Source organism: Calidris pugnax, unplaced genomic scaffold (assembly GCF_001431845.1).
Source record: "Calidris pugnax isolate Ruff unplaced genomic scaffold, ASM143184v1 scaffold39, whole genome shotgun sequence".
Classification (NCBI taxonomy): Eukaryota; Metazoa; Chordata; class Aves; order Charadriiformes; family Scolopacidae; genus Calidris; species Calidris pugnax.
This window is the reverse complement of record NW_015090828.1, coordinates 754,819-778,851: the sequence shown is the minus strand read 5'-3', so window position 1 is coordinate 778,851 and position 24,033 is coordinate 754,819. Positions and strand designations below refer to the sequence as shown.

Below are 24,033 nucleotides of genomic sequence, written 5' to 3'. Positions count from 1 at the left end.
CGATCAAGTAATGTAATAAGTAGAGAAGGTTGCCATTCGCTTCTTGTTGGTTAATCGTATTTGAGTTGTCTGTTACAAAGGCTCTGTACTGACACATGCTTCACTAAATATCGGTTAATCGTATTTGAGTTGTCTGTTACAAAGCCTCTGTACTGACACAGAAATATATGCCTCACTAAATATGAGAACTCTTCCCCATCATTTTGCATCTGGCATAATTTAAAATTTCAATGTACTTTAAAGTATGATGTGAAGCTTGGGTTTGATTTAGAAAAAAAACATTGATAATTAGGAATATCGTACCAAAGTTATCTGAATAATTTTACCCTCTCTAAGGAGTATTAAGGTTTAGGAATCTTCTAACAAACTCTCCAAGGAGATTTTGCCACTTTCTGCTTGTAGTTATTCATAGATCTCAACAGAAGTTCCTATTGTTAATGATTTTTCTTTTTCCACAATCTTGGGAAAGTAAGTGTGAAAAATGCGTGAGTTTAGTTCAATGTAAGAACACATTGGTGTTTGAGTTCAGCAAATTGTTTTCTGGATGAATGAAATTATTTTACTCAGTGGTTCCTCTATAATGTAGACATAGTCTAGCAGATTCCAGATAAAGAAAATAGCTTTTTCTGGGGGAGGAGGAAGTCTGTCTGAACTTGATCAGTATCTTAGTCTGTTTTTCTTAATGAACTGAATCATATTTTCAGCTCTATAATAGAACTGATTGTTGTTGTTTTGCTTGAAATAGTCTTAGTCTGTTTTTCTTAATGAACTGAATCTTATTTTCAGCTTTATAATAGAGCTGATTGTTGTTTTGCTTAAAATAATTTGAAGCAAAACACTTGTTGGTGCACTGAGGAAGCAAAGATCTCAGTTTTGTTCTCACTGAAGTTGCTAAAAAAGCTGTGGTTGAAACCATGAGAGGATTGAGCTCTTTGCTAACATGAGTATGAGTTCTACCTCAGAGAAGCTGTCTCCAATTTATTAAACTTTTAATATACTTAATATTAAAACATGAGAGAATTGATTGACTCAAACTACATCTAGGGGAAGATACTGCAGAAATAAAAAGAGATTAATTGTTGCAGGGAGGGTGGGAGAGAAGAGAGATTCAGATAATAAATCATCCCCATTGCAGCAAAGGGGCACTGCAGCTCCCTGTTGTTCAGTTTCAAGTCACATTCCTGGGAGTGTGTTGGGCTTCTCCAATCATTCTGCTTCATTTGTACTCCACCTCCTGAATGTACTTTCTTCAGAAATGACTGGCTGCATGCAGACACACCTGTATTTGGTTCATTATTATCTTAAGCAATTGCGGTTTTGCCACTGATGTGTTTAGTAGATAAGTTTAAAAAATGCTATTTATTTAGCCGATAATTGTAACCCTGGAAACAGGATCTGTTGTTTGTTTCATTGTAAACCTAGCTGCTCTGAAAAGTTACCCTTAGGCACCGACAGCTGAAAATTTCTAGGGCAGGGAGTGCTGTGAAGTTCTGAGGCAGCTGTTCTTCAACATTTTTTCAATGGGCATATGTATCTAAGTGGAGCCTATAGAAAAAATGCACCACTATTTTGTTTCTCACTTGGACTTAAGTTAGGTGTTGTATTTGCTTATATTTCAAGACTATTTAGTCAGGTTTCTCAGCAAGAACTATGATCAGACATCCCTCTGAAACACTGACTGTTCTTTTATCTCAGTAGATCATGTTTTATAGACACTGATCTCTTAATACCTTTAGGATAAATGTTTTCACCATGGCTCATATGTAGGCCACTGTTAACTCAAACACTTATTCCCTTAAACTCTTGTCCTTCTTATGTGACTTTTCTAGCTTTTTTTTAAACTATCGCTTGGAAATTCAGCACAATTACATGATGTACGACAGGAAAGTTGCCACTTGTATGTGTGGTAAGCTCGTGCAGCTGGGAGCAATACACAAATATTCTTTTTCATACCTCTTTAAATCAAAGGACCATCTAACCTTCCATTTGAGTATTCTGTATTTTGCTTTCTTTGGTAGGATAAATACATTCCTAGTATCAAGTGAAATAATGTTGCTTACAGTATTTCAATATTATAAACACTGTAAAAATGAAACCTGCAGCTTTGAATGGGCTCAAATATTTGTGAATTCAGAATCTGGAAATGCATTTTGTATTCTAGTTTTCTGTCTGTGTAAAGCATATGTCAGTTTCTAAGGAGATCAGGTCTGTGCTTACCAAACTTACTGGCAGGACTCCCACTTGAGTCCTGGTAAAACATTCGTGCCAGCTGTGTGGGAATATCTGTATGTGTCTTAAAAATAATTGCACATCGAAATCTCTTTGCTGACCTTACTTCTAAAGACTTACAGAATCCCAGTGACATATTTTATGGTACTGCAGAGGTGGGGAAGTAACAAAATATAATTGATCACCCAAAACCTCTAAATGCCTTGTTCTCTGACTGTTGACAGAATCCCAGTGACATATTTTATGGTACTGCAGAGGTGGGGAAGTAACAAAATATAATTGATCACCCAAAATGCCTTGTTCTCTGACTTTTGGGATGCTGAGCCATTGGTAGCAATTGGGCAGTGGTTAATAATAAACTGCAGTGTAGGCTTACCATTAGTTTTCTTATTAGCCAAGATTTCTAAAGACACAGAAAAGAGGATGTCTTAGAGGAGCTGGTTTATTGTGGGTGCCAATTTCAATACTCGTTTTCAAAAGCAGAAAATGTGATCTTTCAGTTCACTGACTATATACCTTCTAATATGCATGGGTCAAATGCTTTTTCTTTTAAGAGTTGATAGGAATAGTTGATATGTGCTCCGTTCTCTATTTTCTGCTTGACTTCTTAGCTAACTGTTGAGAGGCCAAAGGCAACTCTGGTGTTTACAAGCAATGTGGATTGTCAACATAAGAAAGGAGCAGTAGGAGGAACCCTGTAAGCTGTCAACTTCAGAAACAGGAAACAATCCTCTGCCTAGGAAGCAGTATCAGTGATTGGTGTGAATTTAGGAAATTAGAGCACTCCTTAAATCCATTAGTAGGAAAAATTGGAAGAGACAAAAAGAACCAAAGGATGAGAAAATAGTGGAGTGGAAGAAGAAAGAGATATAGCCTAAGAGCAGCTCTTGCACATGTTTAGCTTTGAGCTACTACCTGTGAGTACCCTATGTACCCATGTAGGGTAGGGTTTAGGATGGTAAGTAGTTGGTAGTTCTGTCCTCCTTCCCTGCCTGGTAAAGCTGCAGGCTTCAGTTTCACTATACAGGACTAAAACTGGGTCTGCTTTCTTGAGAAGATCTAGTCTTGGTGATCCATTTTCTGGAGTACTATGATTTTTGTGATGAGCATAAGTTGAATACTCTGCATTGCAGAAATTAAAAAATTATTGATCTTAATCTTTAAGAACCCACTTTTGAATTTACAGTCTTAATTCGCATTGTAAACACTGACACCAGATCATATTTAGGAGATTTTTTTGTTACTTTTAGTCCTTTTTGCATGTTTCAGTACGGCAGGTAAGGTGTGACATTCTCAGTCCTGCACTGCACATCTTCTGAGTTTTTGCTGACATACTCCAGAGTTTCCTCTGAACACAAAGTTTCAAAACTAATTCAAAAATTGCAAGGCAGCGTTTCTGGATTACTATTCAAAATGTCAGTGGTACACAGTAATAGATGTTGGACTCTTATTTGCCTTGTCTTAAAAAAACAAATTTTTTTATTTACAAATCTGGAAAAATTCCCGAGACTTTTATTTGTTACTGGCCAAAAGACTTGGGAAAAAAAAAAAGAGTATTATAATGAAGCTATGAAATTGCAACTATGTCTAAAAGCCTAAAGATCTTTTGGTGAAATAGAACTTTTCCATTCCATATCCCATCTGTGAGTGGGAATCCGTAGAAACATTTATGTGTTGTGGTTACTGTATGCATTTTTGCCTAGTACAATTTATATACTTGTATTGATTGATGCTATGTACCCTTCATGCATTATCTAATGTCCCCTGATTAGTCAGATATCTAAGAATATTGTTGGCTGTGTTTTATTTCAGACTTGTTTATCTGAAACTGCTAAATGACTACTTACAGTGAAATCTTTCAGACACAGATGAAAGATAATGATGTTTGCTGTTTGCTAATATATTTGCCCAGGTGATCTATGTGAAATTGCTACTTGAATGGCAGCCTTCCCTGGCTGAACCAGCTGCGGTAACAAGGTCAGGTTGGGGGATTTCTGAAAGATGTGACCTGTCAGATTATTTAGTTAGCAGTTTCCTGCAGACCTCAGAGCACTAGTAGTGTATTTGAGCTCTGCAGAAGTGATGGTGGGAGCATGTCTGAAAAAGCTGTGAATAACCCATGGATAGGTATAATGACTAAAAAAGTTGCTGGGTGTGTGTTGTACCCTCTTCTCTAGGTATCCATGCAAGCCTAAATCTGGAGCTCACAGCATTGTGCAGTCACTGTCAGTATGTATGAGTGTAAAATTCTGCTATGCATTATTTACCAGATTAGTACTGTGTGTTTGCCAACAAGTCAAGCAGTTAAAGTATGTAAATATTTTCATTGCGAGCATAAAAGAGGTACATGTGCAAATATTGGTTATTGTTTCACATACCCTTTGCATATAGGGTATGTTTTTGATCACTAAATGTTTCAGAAAAGTAATTACAGTCCTATACCTCATGAAGGAAAGGTCTCTTCTGGCATTAGTATATCTAGAAAAAGTCAAAAGTGTCTGAATTTAACCTAATGTTCCTTGTCAGGAAGCCAGAATTTACAAATTCCACAACTGTTTTTGCAGATAGGTTCCTGAAACCTGACTTGTACCAGAGTCAATATTTGTTTCAAAGTCCAAAGACCACCTGTACTGTAAACATCTATGAAACACTGCAGCAAAATCTCTTGAGTAATGACTGTTTAAATGCATCAGTCTGTTTCCCAAGGTACTGAGGAAATCTTAATGGTTTACATATATACGCACTAATAATGTCACAAGACATGTGAAAGCAGCAGATCATACAGATCCCAAGCTGCTGGAAGACAGATGAAGTTCCCCAGCCAGGTTGTTTGTGAGATACAGATCTATGGCTGTAATGGGGTTTAGTCTGGACAGGTGATCAGACCTGTCATTAGCAGTAAGGAGTCCTAACTATTCCTCCAGAAAGGAACTGTGGCTGTGTGTCTGTCTGATGTGTGGCCACACCCCACACACTTTAAATTGAGGGTTGTGTTTTGTTACATGTCAGATGACAATCTTTCCCTACCCAAACAACTGGCCGTAGCAACTGGAAAAATCATCCAGGGAAAATGCATAGATGGCTTTCTGTAAGGTTAGAGGGAGACCGTTTCTAACTGAAGACTTTTCATTTCTGTCCAAGGCATAACTTTAACAGTGAATGGGTTGATTTGTTAAAATTAGCATAATAGCTTATGAGCAAGGTGCTAAATCTGTAGGTTATACACTGTTATGTTTGCAAACTTAAAAAACTTTTTGCTGCGTGAGACAAAGATGGAATAGAGCTCCGTTCTTTCTCATCTACCCCCTCATCATTTATGGAGGACCCAGAGAGTGTGTGATTCTGTTGTAATAGTGCTCCACATAGGGATGTAACACAAACAAATGCTTGAACATTGCTCTGTAGAGCTTATAACTTAAACAGGAAAAACTGCCAAAGACTAAAGGCAGAACTAATTATATACCAGTATGGTTTAATGCTGTTTAAATGAAGCAATAAAAACCAATCAGTGTAAGGGAAACCTTAAACTTTAACTAATCTTGCTATTTTTCCACCATTTCTGGTACAACAATTCCAATTTATGAAGGCTTATTAGAAAACGGAGACTTTTTTTATTTATCATTATTATGCAGGAAACTGAGGTGTCTATCTATGAGGTGTTAAAAAAGCCTGTGTTTGTAAACAGGTATTTAGTTTACAGAGCCTTGAGGAATGATGGAGGGGGTGAGACATAAACAGCTAGGAATTTTATTAAGCGAATAAACAGAAAATGAAATTGTATACAATTCTGCCTAGTCTCCCAGTTCTGAGGAAATAATGCTTCCAGTGAAATTGGTACCAAGACTACAGCTGATGATTTCTACTTTAATGAAAATAGAATTCAGCGCCCAAAGTAGCTCTAATTATTTTCTAAGAAACAAGCAAAAGTTGCTACTTAATGTATAAGGCCCTGGTACAAGTTACTTCATGACATGGCCATGAGCAACTTGTTCAAGTTGGTCCTGCTTTGAGCAGAGGATTGGACTAGAGATCGTCCAGCGTGAAACATTCTATGATTCAGTGGAATTTGAGGTCAAGCAGATGCAAAGAGGACAAGCGCATGGGATAGGAGTAAAATTAATTATTTTCTTTGATGTTAATAATGGAAGAACTTGGAAAGACTTCATAGAGAGCAGAAGGGAAGGCAGATGAGAGACACAGCAAAGGATCTCTCTGAAGCTGAAGTAACTGCGGAATAAGTTACATAGAATGCACACCAAGAAATTGCTGTGAGTGGAATTAGCATTGACTCAAAAAGTTGTAAGAAAATTCAAGAATGAAAGAGTTTAATTGCTTATGGTAGCGTGCAGAGGTTGCAGGAGATCCCATATTCCAGAGAAGGAGAAAGGTGATGTGAAAGAACAAATGCTGGGTGATAAACACCCCTCTCAGAATACACACTAACTTGTTTCCTTCTACAATCACAACTGTTTTTTTCTGTCCCACAGTATTTATTTTACCCTGAATGTTTATAAGCCAGTGAAATTCTACACCTGCACATCTGAGAGGCCTTGAGCCCCTCATTTTCAGGTAATAATAGATAGAGGTAAGAGTTCTGAAGCAGGTGGGTGTTCTGTGTTTACTTCTTGATGTTCAAGCTCTATTGCTCTGACCAGGCTTGTAATTCTTCATGCAGAAGAAATAAACCCAGCAAAACAAATGTTCCTTATGTTAACTTTAGAAAAAAAACCAAAATATCCACCTCCCCCAAACAAAAAGGTACAGGCTAAATCAAGTCTTTTCACCAGCAAACCAAAAGGCCCTCAAATACATCCCTATGAGGCTTGCAGAATTTAGTGCTTATTTCCAATAGTAAAAAACATGAACTGTAGTAACTTCTTGAAAACCTACTATTTGTATTATATGACCTACTCCTCTTAAATAGCACAAATGAAACTAGTATTAAAGTTGTTTTCGCAAACACCTGTAAAACTGTTTTATTTCCGAAGGCATAAATTAGAAGTAAATTCCTTGTATGATTTTGTAAAGTGAGAATAAAACAAGAAGATAAGAAACTTAAACAGTTAACTGTTAAACAGTTTACTTTAATAAATGAAGTCTCATCTGATGATAGAATAAGACAAAAGTATTTAGGAAAACACTTTCCTGTGTGTTATTTGTATGCATGAAGTATTTCTGTATATTGACAAAAGTATTTAGGAAAACACTTTCCTATGTGTTATTTGTATGCACGAAGTATTTCTATATATGGTTAAAGTTAAGCGTGTTTGGGTGCTTTAATGACAATGGAATTGTAGTTTCAAGTTCCTGTGAAGTGTGCGATCTCTACAAATCAAGTCATTGTCCTTTGCATTTGAAAATTGTGGTGGGAAACAAATTATACAGCTTAAGCAATGGTTTTCTCACGGATGATTCTAATCACAGGGAAGTTCTTCAGAGTTCTTGATACAATTTCCTCCTCACTCAAAAGAAGTAGCCTAAAAGTTACCATGGTGGTGAAACAGTGTGAGTTAATGAGTCTAAACCTGTACTGCTTCCAGTTGAAACATTCTTCTGCAGCTGAAGTGAGGATGACCAGGTCTTAAGGGTATTTACTTTCTTCTTTCCCCTTCTGCTGTGATAGTTAGAAGTGTTTTGTCTGTAAGCTATTAGCTCAAACTTGTTTCCTTATTTCTATAGACATGATGTATCCATGTAGGCTCCATTCTCAGTGGTTTATAACATAAATAGGACATCATTAGAGACAGGTAGGGAGCTGGAAAGGGAAATGTGTTTTAATGAAAAGGATATAAACAAAAAAATGAAGGAAAGGGAGTTAAGAGGTAGATACGGGTAGGAAAGGAGAAGGTGAGCAAGTAAAATGATCTGGTGAGACTATGTCATGAGAGGTCTAGGGTCAAGACAATTTATCAATCGTATCTGTCTAGAGGATCAGCAGCATCAATAGCGATCATTCATAAAATTCTTTTCTTGGTGATATCTTGTTCCTTTCATTATTTTCAGGGCTTTCTCAAGGCTGCAGTAAAACCATGACTTTTGACAGCTGTTATGTATTATATGAACTAGAAGGAGGGTAGTTTTGCAGAACTGCTATGAGTAAAAGTAGCAAAACCATGTGATGGTGCCAAATATGAAGACTCCTACAGTTAATAGAGAAATTCACATTGCTATTCCAGTGGTTGGGATTGACATTATAGTCAATATGAATAAATACTTAGAGCAGTACAGAAAGACAGTGTTATTTTACATCGTAATTTTCTTGTCTTTAGCTTCATTTCAAAACACAGGAGTCATACTGATTGAGAGGACTTTGCCATTAGGTATCTTCTGAGTAAAGGTCATAGACTATAGTCAAAAGATACTTAATGCAATGAAGGACAATATATGAATTATAAAGAGATTTTCAGAGAAAAAGACTTTCTTAGGGCTCAGTCCTACAAAGCTGTTGAGTGTGGCAATAAAGTTAGCAGAAAATTTGGAAGCCCGTTACATTGACTGATGAGTCATTATCAATAAAATGTAGTGGGGAAAAATGCTGATATCAATCACTATTTTACTATCATCCTCTTTTTTTTCATAGGCAGAAGATCTGTGCCAAAAAGACATGATGGTAGAGCACTATCTTACCTTTTTACAAATATTTAACAAGTCAAATTGTCTGGGAAGAGAAGCCAAATTAAACATTACCTAACCCTACAGTGGTTTAGAGTTGGTCACGGATGTCCTAGAAGAGAACATGCTGAGATGCTTCATGGCCATGAAGCAAATGTGCTGCACTTGATAGTAAAACCACGGCTGGAAGCAGTTCAAACTGGAGGTTTTACACAAGTTATGTGAAATGCAGCTGTGCAGCATTTCTAGAATACTATTACCAGAGATGCTATTTTAATGAAGGGTGATCCTCCACAGGACTCAAGGACCAATGCATTTACTAGCCAGAAGTGAGTCCAAAAAGAGGAACTGTAAAAGAAAAATAATCAATGGGCCTGCAAATTCATTACTTTTGTATGTCAAATTGCTCACACTCTGCAGCATTTTAAGAGCTTGTGGGGTTTTTTTTATATGGGATAAGAGGATTATCCTGCATTCTGCTCAAGTGTTACAAAGTTTTAAAAACAAGAATGTGCATTCCAAAACTACAAATTCTCTCCTTAAGTGGCATTAAAACTCAAGAAAAGCAAAACCAGCAGCAAAAGAGAGGGCAACTCACAGACTGACAGTAGTCAATCTTGTCTGCTTTTGCTGGAGGATTGTTTGCAGAATTAGAATGAAATCTCTTACCTGTACAAAAAAAGTTTTTGTCAGGGCTGTTTCATCCATTCCCATTGTGTCTTTCTTTAATTCCATAGAGAAAAATAATTTACATGTAAGAATGAATACTTATCACTGGTGTTCCTTTACTTTAAAAGTTAATGTATCTTTTTTGAATGTTACCTGTTAACTAGGGTTAATATAATTGGTTACTCTTTGGTCTTCTATTTTTTTTACAAATTCTATTTTTCTAGGTGTTGTTAATGCATAATTTATTCAGGCTGGGATAGAATCTTTGGGTCAGTGGGATGGCATTTTACACCAGAGAAAACTATGCCTCTTAACATGTATCATCAATGTGTGAATTCTGCATTTTTTAGTGCAAATAGTGCTTTTAATTCCGTGAAGTGAATTCTGTACAACAGGAAACTTAAAAAAATGTCTTTGAAATGAACAATTCCATGTCAATGATAATCAGAGAGGGGCCGATGCTACAGCAAATTACTGGTGAACATTCACAGGCATTGGTTATTGTTTTCAGGAATGTAGGCAGGAAGTGAAAATTCTAATGAATTCTTACATAAATATGTAGCAAAGCAGGAATTTGAATCCAAGGGGCCTTATAATAAAGTGTTATTTCATCACTGTCAAAATTGCAAGGGCTATAGAACAAACAGTATGTTACTCATTCCAATCCAAGTAGCAGGTACACGATGAATGCTTAAGAGAGTATGATTCAGTGTTCATTGAGGTAAAGGGAAATTTTCATTTTGGTGGATCAATGATTTGATCTGAGATCAAAACTAGAATGGTTTCTGTAAAGGAATTAAGAATAGTTACACTTTTTAATGATGGTGCAGTAGTGCTGGGCATTTTCTGTATCTGCCCCATGGGTATGTTTACTTGTTTTTTGTATGCTAACTTAGAGACACAAAATGCCACCTGTCTTCATAACTGTCATATCATCAGCATATTCCATGCACAAGCCATCTGACTAGAAGAAATTTTCCGTGGCAGAACTGAGCACTGAGTACTCAGATGTGGCAGTTATTGTATTTCTAAGGGTTATGGATTATAATATGCAAATATCATACAAAAAGAGCATTAAGATGGATCTGAATTAATAGAAGAGAGGACAAAAAGGAAAAGACAAGCAAAGGCTGAAGGGAAAGGTCTGCATAAATGAGAAGCACTCGTCGTGCTAGATCTTATCACATCTTGTCTCTTGAATGTGCATGAAGAATGAATGAAAATGAAAAAGAAAATCAGGAGAGAATTTTACTTTTCAAGAGGTTAAAAAGTAAAAGGAAAATACAGCTATGTCATGCAGAACGAACTTCTCCCGGTCTCTTGCTAGGGAAGACATGCATTTGCAGATTTTTTATCTATCCCTGTAAAACCACAACACACAGTTGGAAGCACAACATAGATCCCAGAATTAGGGGAGAGACAAAGTGAAGCAGCAGCTGCCCTGAGCTGTCAGCCGTACTCCTGCGTTACTTCATGCTCAGCTGAGTTGCTAAGATAACCAATCTTGCATGGGTTGAATCCAGAGTGTTTCCAAGAACTGAGTTAATTAGTGAAATATCCTAAAGTTAACTAACTCCCCTGCCAAGAAATGGGCTCTTCCATTTTCCTCACATGATTATCTAGGCACTTTCACTTTTCCATATATAGGAGCAGCTCAGGGACTGACAGATCAGGCTAGGTAGGGATACAGGCTTCAGGCACATGCATACTCCTTGCATGCGGACACAGAGGCAAGCACATGCTGGTTTCACACACTGACATTCAGGGTAGTGTGAGAGGTAGTAAGCGAAGACAGCAATCATCCTGCTGATAAAGGACCTTCTCCTTTAAGAGAAGGCACTGAAGGTAGAACTCTTCAACCACTGTTTATACGAATCCATCAGGAAAAGCATCGCAGCCATGAATGGGCCGGTGGATGGTTTATGTGATCACACGCTGGATGATGAAGGGGCTTTCATGTTCACGTCGGAGTCGGTGGGAGAAGGACATCCAGGTAAGAAACCAGCTCTGGCAAATGTGTAAAAAAATTAGTATTTTCATTTAAAATGTTTTAAAAGCCTGAAGAAGAATTCACCTGCTATTAATCTTAATATAGAACTTATTTGTACTAGAGTGCTTTTTACTTTCTTTCTGTTGGACCTTGTCCATACAGACTATAGAACCGCTATAACTAGGATGCTTCCAACAGGAGCTTACGTGCCTTTGCAGGGTGTGTGTTACACTGAGGAGGGCGGTGGGGTGTATGGTTGCTGCTCCTTCCTTTTAATCTGAATTTCTTCCAGTATTGCTGTGCATTACTTACTATATCTCTGATAGACTCAAGTTTCACATATGGAAAAGAATGCATAGCTTGCTTCTCAAGTTCTGTATCTTTATGGGCCCTGTGAAACTGTCCTGCATGTATGCTGTGCTCTAAAACTGTCACACACGACACGAGTATCTTTAAGCAGGCTATTTTAAAGCCTTTAAAAATCAGTGGTCCCAGCAGCTGTACATGGCACAGTTGCTGATTTGTTTCCCCCATTCCATCATCTGATGCAATATATGGAATTGCTTAAGCAAATAGTGGACAGTTATTTGCTAAACTTTATGTATGGTCAGCAGAGCTTAGTTCAATTTTATTGAAAACAAATGTTCGTCTGCCATAAACATGGACCTTATGTCAACAGCAAGTGTTCCCCCAAACGAGGCCAGGGGACAATAGACTGTTTGATGTCCTGAAAAGTCTGTTTATTTTAGGAGCTGATTTGCGTTCTGTACCTTTTGGTAATAATCAGGCTTTTTCAGGTCTGTACTTGTGTTATGTGAGTAAATCAGAAATGGGTGGAATGACATAGCAGAGTGTAAAAAGTTCAGCAGTGAGAATTTTACGTCTATAATTCTGATACTTATCTATAATATTAACTTATTACTCCAGATCAAATCCATGGCTGATGCAATTGAGTACTTCTCTGTCAATGTCAAGGCAGCTACATCAGGTTAAGCCAGTTGGGGTTCTTTCTGACGTAACACAATCAGAAAATGACAACAACATTCGGTCCTTGGGACATAGGTCCCATCCCAAATTTATATGTAATTATATCCGGCGTCTGTCATGCAATGCGGTTTAATAGGAAAAATAACATTATACAATATGGTTATTTTCAATTGATGATGGTATTTCCAAAGATGACAGGTCACAATTTATGCTACTCTAATCATTATTTTTAATCCCCCTAGGGCAGTAATAGGTAAGTCTCAGAACAGAAAGAGTTCAATTGGGTCCTCAGGTTTAGCTTTATCCCTTGGTTTCTTTCCTTTACCAGTTCTCTTTTTGTCTGTTTCTTGTTTTAGAGTCTGGCTTATTTTTTAGTTCTTATTCACATTCCCTTCTTTATTTCCAGAAACTCTATTGGCGCTCGGTGGACCTTCTTCTAAGACCCATGAGCATTATTTTCCTGCTGAGCTGGAATACTCACAGGCCTTTGATAAACAGTGTTACCACTGGTTAGATCTGTCTGCAGCCACTCATCTGGCAGAGGCTGCCAGATCCCTGGGTACTGTGAGAGGTGAAGTGGCAACCTGAGAGGCTTGAGGGGGAAACTGAAATTTACACAAGACATTTTCAAGACGGTGATGCTCATACTTTCTTAAACAGCCTAGGTCTTCATGTAGGGAACTGAAAACCCAAACGCCTCTGATGAAAGAAAGATTTTCCAGAGCAAGGGAGGACAGGTTGACAGTAAGTAAATTCTTGTTCCTGAGCACAGCCCAGCAAGAGGTCTTAATTGTCTCAGCGATAGCTCTAGTTTCTGACAGCAAATTGATCACCCTTACATCCTAGACAACCCCCCTTTTCTCTCTGTTTTAACATGGGCAATTGTGGACTTGCCATTAAGTGTTTATTACTCAGGAAGATGTTGGCTATTTCTTAAAATGGGTCTGAGGCTGTGGTTGGGCTTCTGACATTATCTGTAGCACTAGAATTTTATTGTGAGTTTTGAGTTCCTCTGTTTGATACCAAATGGATAATTTGCGTGTTCTTGATTATTTCTCTTCTGTATGTGACAGTATAATTTTGTTAGAGGACATTATATGAAGTAAAGATCCTGAAGCAGATCTTTGTCTGGTGGAAATTTGAATTGTCCTGATTATATTAGCTGAGGACTGAATGCTTTAATGGAGACTTCCTTCTTAATAAGTAAAGCAGTAGAAATTACATGCGTACTTACTTGGGTATATAGAGAACTGCCTTATAGCCGTGCAATGCCTCAGAGTTGTGTGTCACTGAGAAGCCCAAATTCCACAGAAGCAAGTAATAGCTGGCAATAATTAACATGCAGGTATTACCTACGTTCCCCAAAGACTTAGTAGAAGACTCTGTTTATCCCATCTTCTCAGTCCAAATTCTTCAAAATCACTTGGGTCTAAAATTTGGGACTTCCTTCTAGGTCTTTAATCTTGCAATTTAGTGGGGTAAATTACAAATTCTCTGAAGTTTTATATGTAACTTCTTAATTTCAATATAATAAAAGCCCATAGATAGCAGCATGGGGAAGAGAAAGATTTCATATTTTTTTTTAGGTAGCTGTTTATTGTCACTGCTCCCTTTTGCTTTGTCCAGTAGCGTCTGTCCGTGCTGCACAGTGGTTTCACTGTGCTTTGAAAGGCACAGTGGGTTTCTCTGACCCATGATGTCTTAGAGGTGCCAAACCACCTAAGATTAATTCCTTCCCCTACCTGTTGTGACTTCAGGTGGAATTGCCTGCAAACAGAATGTCATTCAGTTTTCCAGTAAGTATCAATAAATTGCTTTAAAAATATGAGAGAAAACATCTGCTAAAAGCACCCTCACATTTTCAACCGTGTTAAAAACATATGTTTGTATTCTGGATATTCATGGAAAAAAGCTACAAAAGAAAAAAACCCAAACAAACAGAAAATACAAATCTTTCCAGCAAGTTGATGCTTGCATGTCTTATATGTCATGTTATATATACGTAACAATATCAAGCATATACTTAACAATATCCATAATACTTCAGTAAACTGAGTATTGAACAAAGAGAACAGATGTGCAAGATATTTAAACAGTGTAGTGTTAATATTGAAGTACCACTGCAGTTATCAATTAGGACTCCTCAAGAGTCTTTTAAATAGGAAAAATGTAATACAGCACAGTTCAGCTACTCCTAGTCTTTCTAGTGGAACTTTTTTGGTGGAAAGCTTATTTTTTGATGAAGTGCTCATGGTAAGTATCTGATTTTCTTGACTGTTTTAATTTTTTACCAGAAAACTGAGAATTCCTCAGTTCATCACATTTTGAATATATAATTTCACATTCTAGTTTAATTTTTTTCTGCTGATATAAACAACGTATCATTAAAAATACCTAATTATATTTTGAAGATCACAGGTTTTTAAGAAAATCAGCCTTACCTTTTGAAATGTTCAATGTTTGTTATATTTGCTACACCATCAAAGCCAAAAGTGTGGTTGTACCTCTTTGTTCTGCTTCAAAGGGCAGAGATTTTTTTTAATTAAATTTTCAGTAGTTACTGCTGTTCATAGATTTTTTTGTGTGTATGTCGTGAATCCATGAAACTGAATTCTTGGGGAAGTCCTGAGAACTTGCAGATGTCATGGCTTGTGTTAGGCTCTTACATATTTGAGATTCACATCACAAACTTAAGTCCAACTATCTAGAAAACTGTGAAGCTCCTTCCAAATATTGGAGATCACTTTTGTTGTGTTCCTGCTCTACTTCACAATTTGTCAGCTGGGCTCTTGAGTGGAGTTTATAATCAGCTCCCCTAGACTCATTCATTCCTTTTATAGTTAGCAAGAGCAGCTTTACAGCTAATTGGCATCTCTGCCATAAGGTTGGGTCTGTGGGATGATTGGATTTCATGAAAAGAATTCATGGTTATCTAATACTTTTCTACTCTGTCAAGAAATCCTCAGCCTAAACATCCCTTTTGCAATATTCATCCTATTGGATGAAGGTGTACATGAACTGAATTCTTACCTATTACATCATATTTTTAGACAGTGACACCTCACCAGAGGTGGGCCATTACGCTTTCCCTGTTCCAAAATACAAGGAACAAAAAAAGGAAATATTGGACAAACATAACCAGTCACACTTAGCAGCCAATAAGAGAAATGGGACGGTTGAGAAGAGAAATTTAAATAACAGAATTAAGAGTGCACAAAGCTGCTAAGCAATGCTAAAAATAGAACGCCTGGTTTTACTTTACACCAGAGACCTTTAGTAATAGACATGGCTTTAATTTAATGCATTAATCATCCAATCACCCAGCTAGATTTCTCTTTCCAGTCTTGATAGATATATCTGTATCTCCATTTGGATCTAGTTGCACTAGAACTGTTGGTTGTTGCACCAACAATCAGATATGACTGTTAGCTGATTGTCAAACTGATTTGTTTCAGCCTATTTTAATCTGAAGATATGCTGTCAGCGTAGTAGATTAAATTATTCTAATTTATTATTTTAATTGATTAAAATCTCGCATAGAGTTTAAAGACCGGAAGGGACCTCTGGTATATAATCTGGTCTGAATTCAATACACAGATAATAATATTTTGTGCAAGAATTCTTCAAACATGCCAGTAAATGATGGTTGAGTTGTATTGGTACCTTTTAAAAAGATATCCAATTTTCATCTAGAGATTTGAAGGAACAAGGAATCCTGCACACCTCTAGATGAATGGTTTCAATGGCTCTCGCCCTTTTAAGATTTTCCTTTTTGAATCTACCTGTCTCTCTGATTTCCAGCTATCAACTGAAGTTACATTATTGTCCATCTCACAAAAACTTGTCCCTCAGCATATTATTTTTAGGTTCTTAGAGACTGTGATCCCAATGCCTATAAGGATTTCCTCTGATACGTTGCCTTTCCTTCAGCTTTTCAAAACTTGATTGATTTTGATTGATTTCATCCTCTAAGACAGACTTTTCTGATTTGGGGGCATTCTTCTCAGTCTGTCTTAAACCTTCCTGCAGCTTCTGAGTGTCATCTTTGGAATACCACCGCCAAAATCTCATATTTTTGTAGCAATGCCACTAATACTATTGTATGGAGATATTTTCATTTCTATGGACGACTGTTCCCCTGGTTTTCTATCATGATCTTTTCGGAGTAACAGTTTTGTAAGACAAAATTTCCCCTTCTGTAAATATGGACTGTGCTTTTTGATCATGAATGTTTGCTTCTCTGAATGTGTTACTTCTCTGAGAGGGAAGCAAAATAGCTCCTTTTCTGTCTACCCATATCCATGAAACACTGTAGATACTAATGATACAGTTAATGCAAAAAGACCAACCAAACCAACATCCTGTTAAATCTTCACTTGCTGCTTTCACTGCCTACTATGACTAATGCTCCCTTGAGACATTTAATGAAAGTTTTAGTTCATAAATTAATTTCAACCACAGCATGCAACACCAACATAAGGTTCTTTGTACCAGAATAGGTGACACGAGGAGAAATGGGAATGAATTGGTCATTAGTTGTCTGTGCTCTTCGTACATGTTTTGGAAAGAATTCGTATAACATCCCTGTATGTGCCATACAGGGAACGTACACAAATGTGGGACACTGGCATCTAATGCAAGTGAGACATGCTTCATGTGGAGCAAGAACCTATTAAAGGTTATTCCTGGCATAGAAACTCTGGGTGGTGAAAAAAAAAAAGACTACAAGCAGTTCCAATCACTAGGAGTTTACTGCAGGGCATTGGACCTGCACTAAGAAGGTTGTCTTATCCCAGTTGCTCTGTTGTCCCACCCAGGTAATAAAAAATTACATATTTTCATCAATAATTTTTGCTTTTATGCTTGAAAATATGCCTGTATGTCCTTATAAAAATGGAAACTTTGAAAAGAGCAAGCAGAGAAACATTTTAATTGCTCCTGCCACCTTTTCTAAATGAACAAGGTTCATTTAGAATTCTAAATAAATTGCAAGAATGGAGTCTGATTCCTGTTTTTGGTAATAATTGTCCTAAATTTAGTAATCCTTGTACAGTTCTTGCAAGGCTGAAAGCTCCAATGCAGCCTACATCTGCTAATTGTCTTTTGTGTTTGTTCTTTTTCTGTTGATGTGGTTAACATGGGAGGTAAGAGTGTCAGAATCACATTAATTCTCTAGTCTTTGATTTTTCCTTTTTAAATAAATGGACACCTTCCTCATGAATACAAATGAGAATTTATTTTGACTTGAGGTTAAATGTATTAAAAGGCTCTAATGACATACTCTTGCAAAACTTTGCTTTCCAACAGATTGTGTTGCAGATGGCAAGGCAGGAGATTATTTTGCCACACAGCATGTTATGGCAACACCTAAACCTAGTATGCAATACTAGACTTTTTTTTTTAAGACCAATAAAATTAAAATGTATGAGAAAAATTACCATTTTTTTGTGGAAGGCATTGTTATGGGTGCTGCCTTTCTGTGTTCATTAAATTAGCTACATTATTTGATTAAGATTCATTATTCATTAATAAGGTAAGAAAAGAAAGAAAGAAAATGAGAAAAGATTATTATGATAAAACTGAGCTGAAACCTTTCTTTTTGGGATGTAACTGAAGATATACTCAAGATTTACCTGAGGTAAACTTTGGTTGGTAACTCCTTGCTTCTGTGTGTGCTGCTCGATCCCTTGCCTTAGGTGGGTTGCAGGGATTGTTAGGAGATGGCATTGCAGGATGGTAGGCAGAGGTGAGAAGCAGCAAACCCAAAATGAGCTCTTGACTCTGCACTGTGCATTATGTGTATTAATCTAAATACTTTCTCAGTCAGGCTTTACCAGCTGTGTTGGTCAGGTTCATTCTAGCTTTCTGTTGGAGAGATGGAAGTTGTAGGTGGGATATCACCTTCTTGTTAGAATACTTCTGATGTAGAGTGCATGCTGTATTGGCTTGTGGTGTTGGAGAAGGAGAAGGCTGGGAGTAAAGCCTCGTAGCCTGTCAGGTAATTCTATGCAAAACGTACTTGTTTCACACTGAAGTGCAAAAAAAACTACAGGTGAAGTTGTAGTCACCGTTAGTTTACAACAGTAAGTAAATTCCCCATTGTGTCTACTGACTTTGCTGGCAGGATGTTTCATGTCTTTTTATTTAGCTTGCTTAAATACTCCAGTAATAAGCCATAAAATAATTCCTTGCTGAAATGCCTACCTATTCAAAGTGATGCAAACAGTCCATGTTTCGTATAGAGTGCTATGGTTCTGAATCACAACTTTGATGTCTTGCAGATAAAATCTGTGATCAAATCAGCGATGCTGTACTAGACGCCCATCTCAAACAGGACCCGAATGCCAAGGTTGCTTGCGGTGAGTTGTTTGCTGCTTTAAGTCATCACCCAGTCACCATTCTTTTTTTTTATGATCTTTGCAAAGACCTCGATGCTATCATTTGGTAACTCATTTTACTCTCAAAAACTTGCAGAAGAATTAGTCTTCAAGAGAAGTAGCAATGGGAAGAAACAGTAAAAGTTTGTATAAAGACTGAAGCCTAAGCAGGCTGTAGAAGGGTAGGATAGTTCATTTTGTGTGTGGACTGAATTTTCCTGGGAGAAATGGATTTTGCTTCATTACAGTGGATTTTTGAAAGACTATTTGAATGTCTTGCTGAAAAGTTAATTTACTATATTTAATAAAGTACTATTTTTTCAGTCCAAGTCCCCATAACTGCTTGTTTTTTGAAATCTCTTCAGAAGGAGTTGTACCATCAACTCTCAGGTTCATATATTATGTAACTAAAGTCCGTCTTCAGATTGTTCATCCTGGGACTGGAGGCAAGTTTTCAAAATAGTTGATCACTGATGAGTTTTATTCATCCTCAGTATGTACGGTAGTGGATTAAGAATCAAGTGGATTTAGAAATCACAACTTAATGTTCTATTTCCCTAAAGTCTGTGCATATCACTGAGTCATGCTCAGTGTTTTGAAATTCCCATTTGTAAGTTGGACATAACAGCCCTTTCCTTACTTTCAAACTATGGTGAATATGAAAAGAATTTCTTGTAGAAGAGGCTAATAATGCTAAAAATATAGGTAGAAAGGATTTTCTCTGTATATACCCAGTACATCTGGGTATAATCTGGGTAAAATCTGGTATAAATCTGGGTAAAATCACCAACATCGCAAACATAGTTATTTGTCTCAGTGGGGTGGGTTGTTCTTCTGTTGTAATCCTGTTTTCATCTCTCTTTTCAGAGACAGTATGTAAGACAGGAATGGTGTTGCTTTGTGGGGAGATCACATCTCGTGCTATTGTGGATTACCAACGAGTTGTCCGAGATGCAATTAGACATATTGGCTATGATGATTCAGCTAAAGGTTGGTGGAAAAACTCATGAAATCCTTGAGGAGCAAGCAATAGGCAACTGCAAAACAGGTCTGTCACCATTTCCATAGATGGGCTTTAGTAAGCCTGATAAAAACTGAATATCCTGTGTGAATGCTGCTTACATGGTGCTACGTGATACACTTTCTGGCTTTATCCCAGTAAGTAGAAAAACCATCATATATTAGTTTAAACTGAAAAGGAGTAGGCAGAATATACTTTGAACTGTGGTATTAGGCCAGAATAGTTAACTGCAACTTGAGCCACAGAATCTACCCACTCCTCCAAACCTGCGAGAACTTGAATCTCGGTTATTCATTTGGCAAGCCAATTGATGCACCTTGGTGGAAAAGAGAATGAAGAAGAAACCTAGTTTGTTTTGTTGTACCCGTATATATTTGTACTGTAGTAGCATCTATAAAAAATGTAAAGCAGATTCTCACTGTGCAAGGTGCTCTGTTAGGTCTGAGCAACTCCTCCTATCCTGCGGAGTGTGCAGCCCAAATACAGTTTGTATAGTATGCAAATGATAAGAAAGACAAAATGCTTATATACCAGGCACACTTCACTTTCTGATTTGCAGTGTCTGTGTTTATACATTACAAACATTCCAAGTTTACTGTTACAGTGAAGTGTATCTTTCATGAGCTTTTGGTTAAGAAAAGTTGTTTCCTGCAGTCCTTTAATTGCCATTGAATTTACAGGGACATTGTGGTGGGAGAATATTATACCAGCACATCTGCAGGTTACCTCCACCATCAACTAACAGCAGTGCTTTCAGAAAACACTGGCAAATCTAGTAGGTCATAAATCTCCTTTTTATCCTAACTGCCAAAAATGATAAGGGGAGATGCAGTGACCCAGTAAAAAAGCATTTTCTATGCAGAAGTAAAACAAAAAGCTAAAAAAACCAATTGCACACAGAAATATAACTTTTCTTCTCTACATAGCCTACGTAAAAGAGGGTGAAGAGCATTCTTCAAGTGGATCATATGCATATGGACGTGTATGTATGTTGTACTGGCTGAACATGAGTTTGGTCAGCAGCTGCCAGTAGCTACAGTTCTAGGAAAGGTTGGATTTGGAGAGAAGCAAGTTGCTATTAATATACCTAGGAACAGGTGGAAAATTTTGCCACAATCTTCTGTAAGTCTTTCAGTTTCTTTTTAAAACCTTCCTTTTGTTCTTTGAAAGTAATGTAAAGTAAATTCCCGCTTCCAGATTTGCTGTGAGACTTGAATCTGCTTTTTTCTCTGTTTGTGGCTCTTGCACAAACTCCCATGAAATATTTAGGTACAGACACTGTTTTACATGTATTGCAAAAAATGTATCAGGGAGCAGAGCCTTTGGTTGCTGAAAACATCAGCTCCTAGAAATTTACATAGAGGTTTTTAATACTATTTATTTGGGAGAGGCTCATTATTTACTTTTCTGACTAGTTTTCTGCAGTTAACAATTCATAATCTGAATTGGCTTGGTGCAGGGTGCCAATGCAAGAGAAAACAAGCAGTAACAAGCAATAAAGGCAACCCTATATACCCCACCCCCTCCCAAAAGAGTTTCAAGTGTTGTATCAACAAAAAATTTAACTAATAGAAGTTAAGTTTTGAGTTCTGAACACAGTATCTTTCAGAATGAAAATTTTGTCATATGGTTCCGTGTTACTTTATTTAATTGTGACAGAAAAGCTAATTCACCACTACTGTTTTTTTCCAAATAGGCTTTGACTACAAGACTTGTAATGTTTTAGTGGCACTGGAACAGCAGTCACCTGATATTGCCCAAGGTGTTCATCTACACAGGAATGAGGAGGATGTTGGTGCTGGAGATCAGGTAGATATAACATCACATCTAAAATGTCAAAGCTGTTTGAATGGAAAAAATTTACCCCAGCTTATTGCCCTATGCTCTAAATCAAAACCCATGTGAAGATTTCCATACTTCCATCTTAGGCTACCCAGAATAAAAAATGTTAAGAGAGTTGGAAGTTCTTTGAGGGCAGACTTTTGCCCAGTGTTTGTTATAACATGTTGTTATAACATTCCGTGCAAGTCAGGAGAGCTCTGGCAGTTTGTAGTAGCTGAGGATGTGTTCCTAGAATTTAGGAAAGGTTTTTTGCTTATGTGTTTCATGTTTTTCTTGAGTAGCTTCAGATTCATTAGACCATTCATCTTGCAGCCAGACCTGTCTTGTAAGATGGAATAAACAAAGGATCTTTTCACCTTCACGGAACTCTTGAGATTTTACAAAGCAAAAAATTAGGCAGCGTTTCAACTATCTTCAGCATTAGTAGAATGAAGGCCAATACGCCAGAGTACTTTTAATTCTCACTTATTTCCCAGAGGCATCTGTTTTAATAGGTGTTCCACATAATTAAGGCTGTCCAAGCTGCATTTCTATAGCTAAATAACACATGTAGGTAATTATGGTATGTTCCCAAGGGAAAGATGCGAACATAAAAACACCATAATCTGACTGATGCTGGTATGAGTGAGTTTAACATTTACAGTAGTTGTCATTAGTGGTAATATCTAGTTTATAACAATGCTGTTGAGAACCATAAGTGGAGATATCAGAGTCCAGGAGCAAAGCTAATATTGTTCAAAAAACCCTTGAGGACTAAATTAAAATGCTTTTATGCTGTCATGGGGACATAAAACTGCATAAGATGAAAAGATATCTGACTTTCTTTGGCACTTTGATGCCTCCTTTCCCATTGTATCAAAGTACCTTCCTGTCTTTTTTCTTTTTTTTTTTATCATAACATACACTGGATGAGGGGAAAGAAAATGCTGCTAAGTCTGTTTAACAAATGATAATCTGATGCAGGGAACATGACTGAATAAGAGTAGAAGCTGTCACAAGAAGCATGTGGCATTGAAAATCTGAGGCAGGTGCCTTAAACTGTTGCATAGTATGTCTCATGGAGTGCTCGCATCCCATTCCACTGAAATTTCAGATGTGAGCTGCAGTATAAGTGTGTCTGTATTCATATATAAAAGCCTCTACAACCTTTCCAGGCTAATGGTAACACCTTTCCTATGGCAGAATAGTCCTGAAATTGTTTTGCTCCAACAGATATTTTTTTTCTGTGAAAGAACCACATTTTTTTCACAGAAACTTCTTTTTATCCCAGGTTTCCAGCTCTACATGTAAACCTTCAGGCTTTCAGTGAAAAATTCTAGGAACGTGGTTTGTTTCTCATTACACTGTAACGTGTTGGAGCCTGACCTGAGTTTAGGTTTCTTGCACTGTAATGTTTACTGTAGAAAGTAAACCAGAGGTTACTGTTTACTCTTTGCTTCAGATGAAATCTCGTTGCCTTTGGTTGTGGTGCTTTTAACAGTGATTGAAGTGTATCTTCTCCTCCTGTAGGGTTTGATGTTTGGTTATGCAACAGATGAGACAGAAGAATGTATGCCTCTAACTATTATTCTTGCTCATAAACTGAATGCCAAGTTAGCAGAGCTGAGGCGTAATGGAGAACTTCCTTGGCTGAGACCTGACTCTAAGACACAGGTAAATACTGCTATGGTTACTCCACATCGTTGAAAACTAAAACTTTTTCTTTCCAGAAATCTTAGATATTTTTTAAAACAGCAATTGATGGTGTTCAGAGTATCAGGATAACCTACAAGTAGCAGATATAGCATCTCCACTGCTTATGATGCTGTTTCCTTGACTGTTGGAAAATGGTTAACCTGTATCAGTGTGGTAGGAGCCCTTAAACACCTACCAGTAAAGAAACGTTTAACCCTTCAGACCTAAGTGGTCTTTGCTCGTTGAAAAAGTGACAGGAGATCCAAAAGATTGATTTTTATTTAGGGATTCAGGCTGGCCTTTTTAAAGATGCACTGAGAACATAAATTTCAGAAGCTTGAGAGTTTCACTGGAAATTCTAACCAAAAGACACATTTGGACAACTTCGTAGAAAATCTAATTGTCCATATTGAGTCTTTTTTTTTTTTTTTTTTTTAGCACAGCAAAAATGAAGAAGGGGAAAACAGGCTTAACTTCTTATGCCTTAGCAACAATGTGAGCAGTGACCATGATAAAATCAGCATTGAGATTTTGCTCTTGGAATAGCATGGCAGAACATTTGATGTAGGCCGGTAATAAGTTTTATAGCAACTTTGTTTTTTGCCTCCTCCTTGTCCCTGTTCTACTCAGGT

At 37.2% G+C, this 24,033-nt stretch overlaps 1 protein-coding gene across 1 annotated transcript in view; it reads left to right on the top strand.

Annotated features, from left to right (window-relative positions):
* The first annotated feature begins 11,161 nt into the window (after positions 1-11,161).
* Positions 11,162-24,033, top strand: part of MAT1A (methionine adenosyltransferase I, alpha) — an 18,261-nt gene continuing 5,389 nt past the window's right edge. Inside the window, exons 1-5 of the mRNA XM_014940532.1 lie at positions 11,162-11,503; positions 18,769-18,846; positions 19,732-19,854; positions 21,582-21,694; positions 23,237-23,380. Of these exons, the coding sequence (XP_014796018.1) occupies positions 11,410-11,503; positions 18,769-18,846; positions 19,732-19,854; positions 21,582-21,694; positions 23,237-23,380 (552 nt within the window). The 5' untranslated portion in view covers positions 11,162-11,409. The remainder of the gene's footprint in view (positions 11,504-18,768; positions 18,847-19,731; positions 19,855-21,581; positions 21,695-23,236; positions 23,381-24,033) is intronic.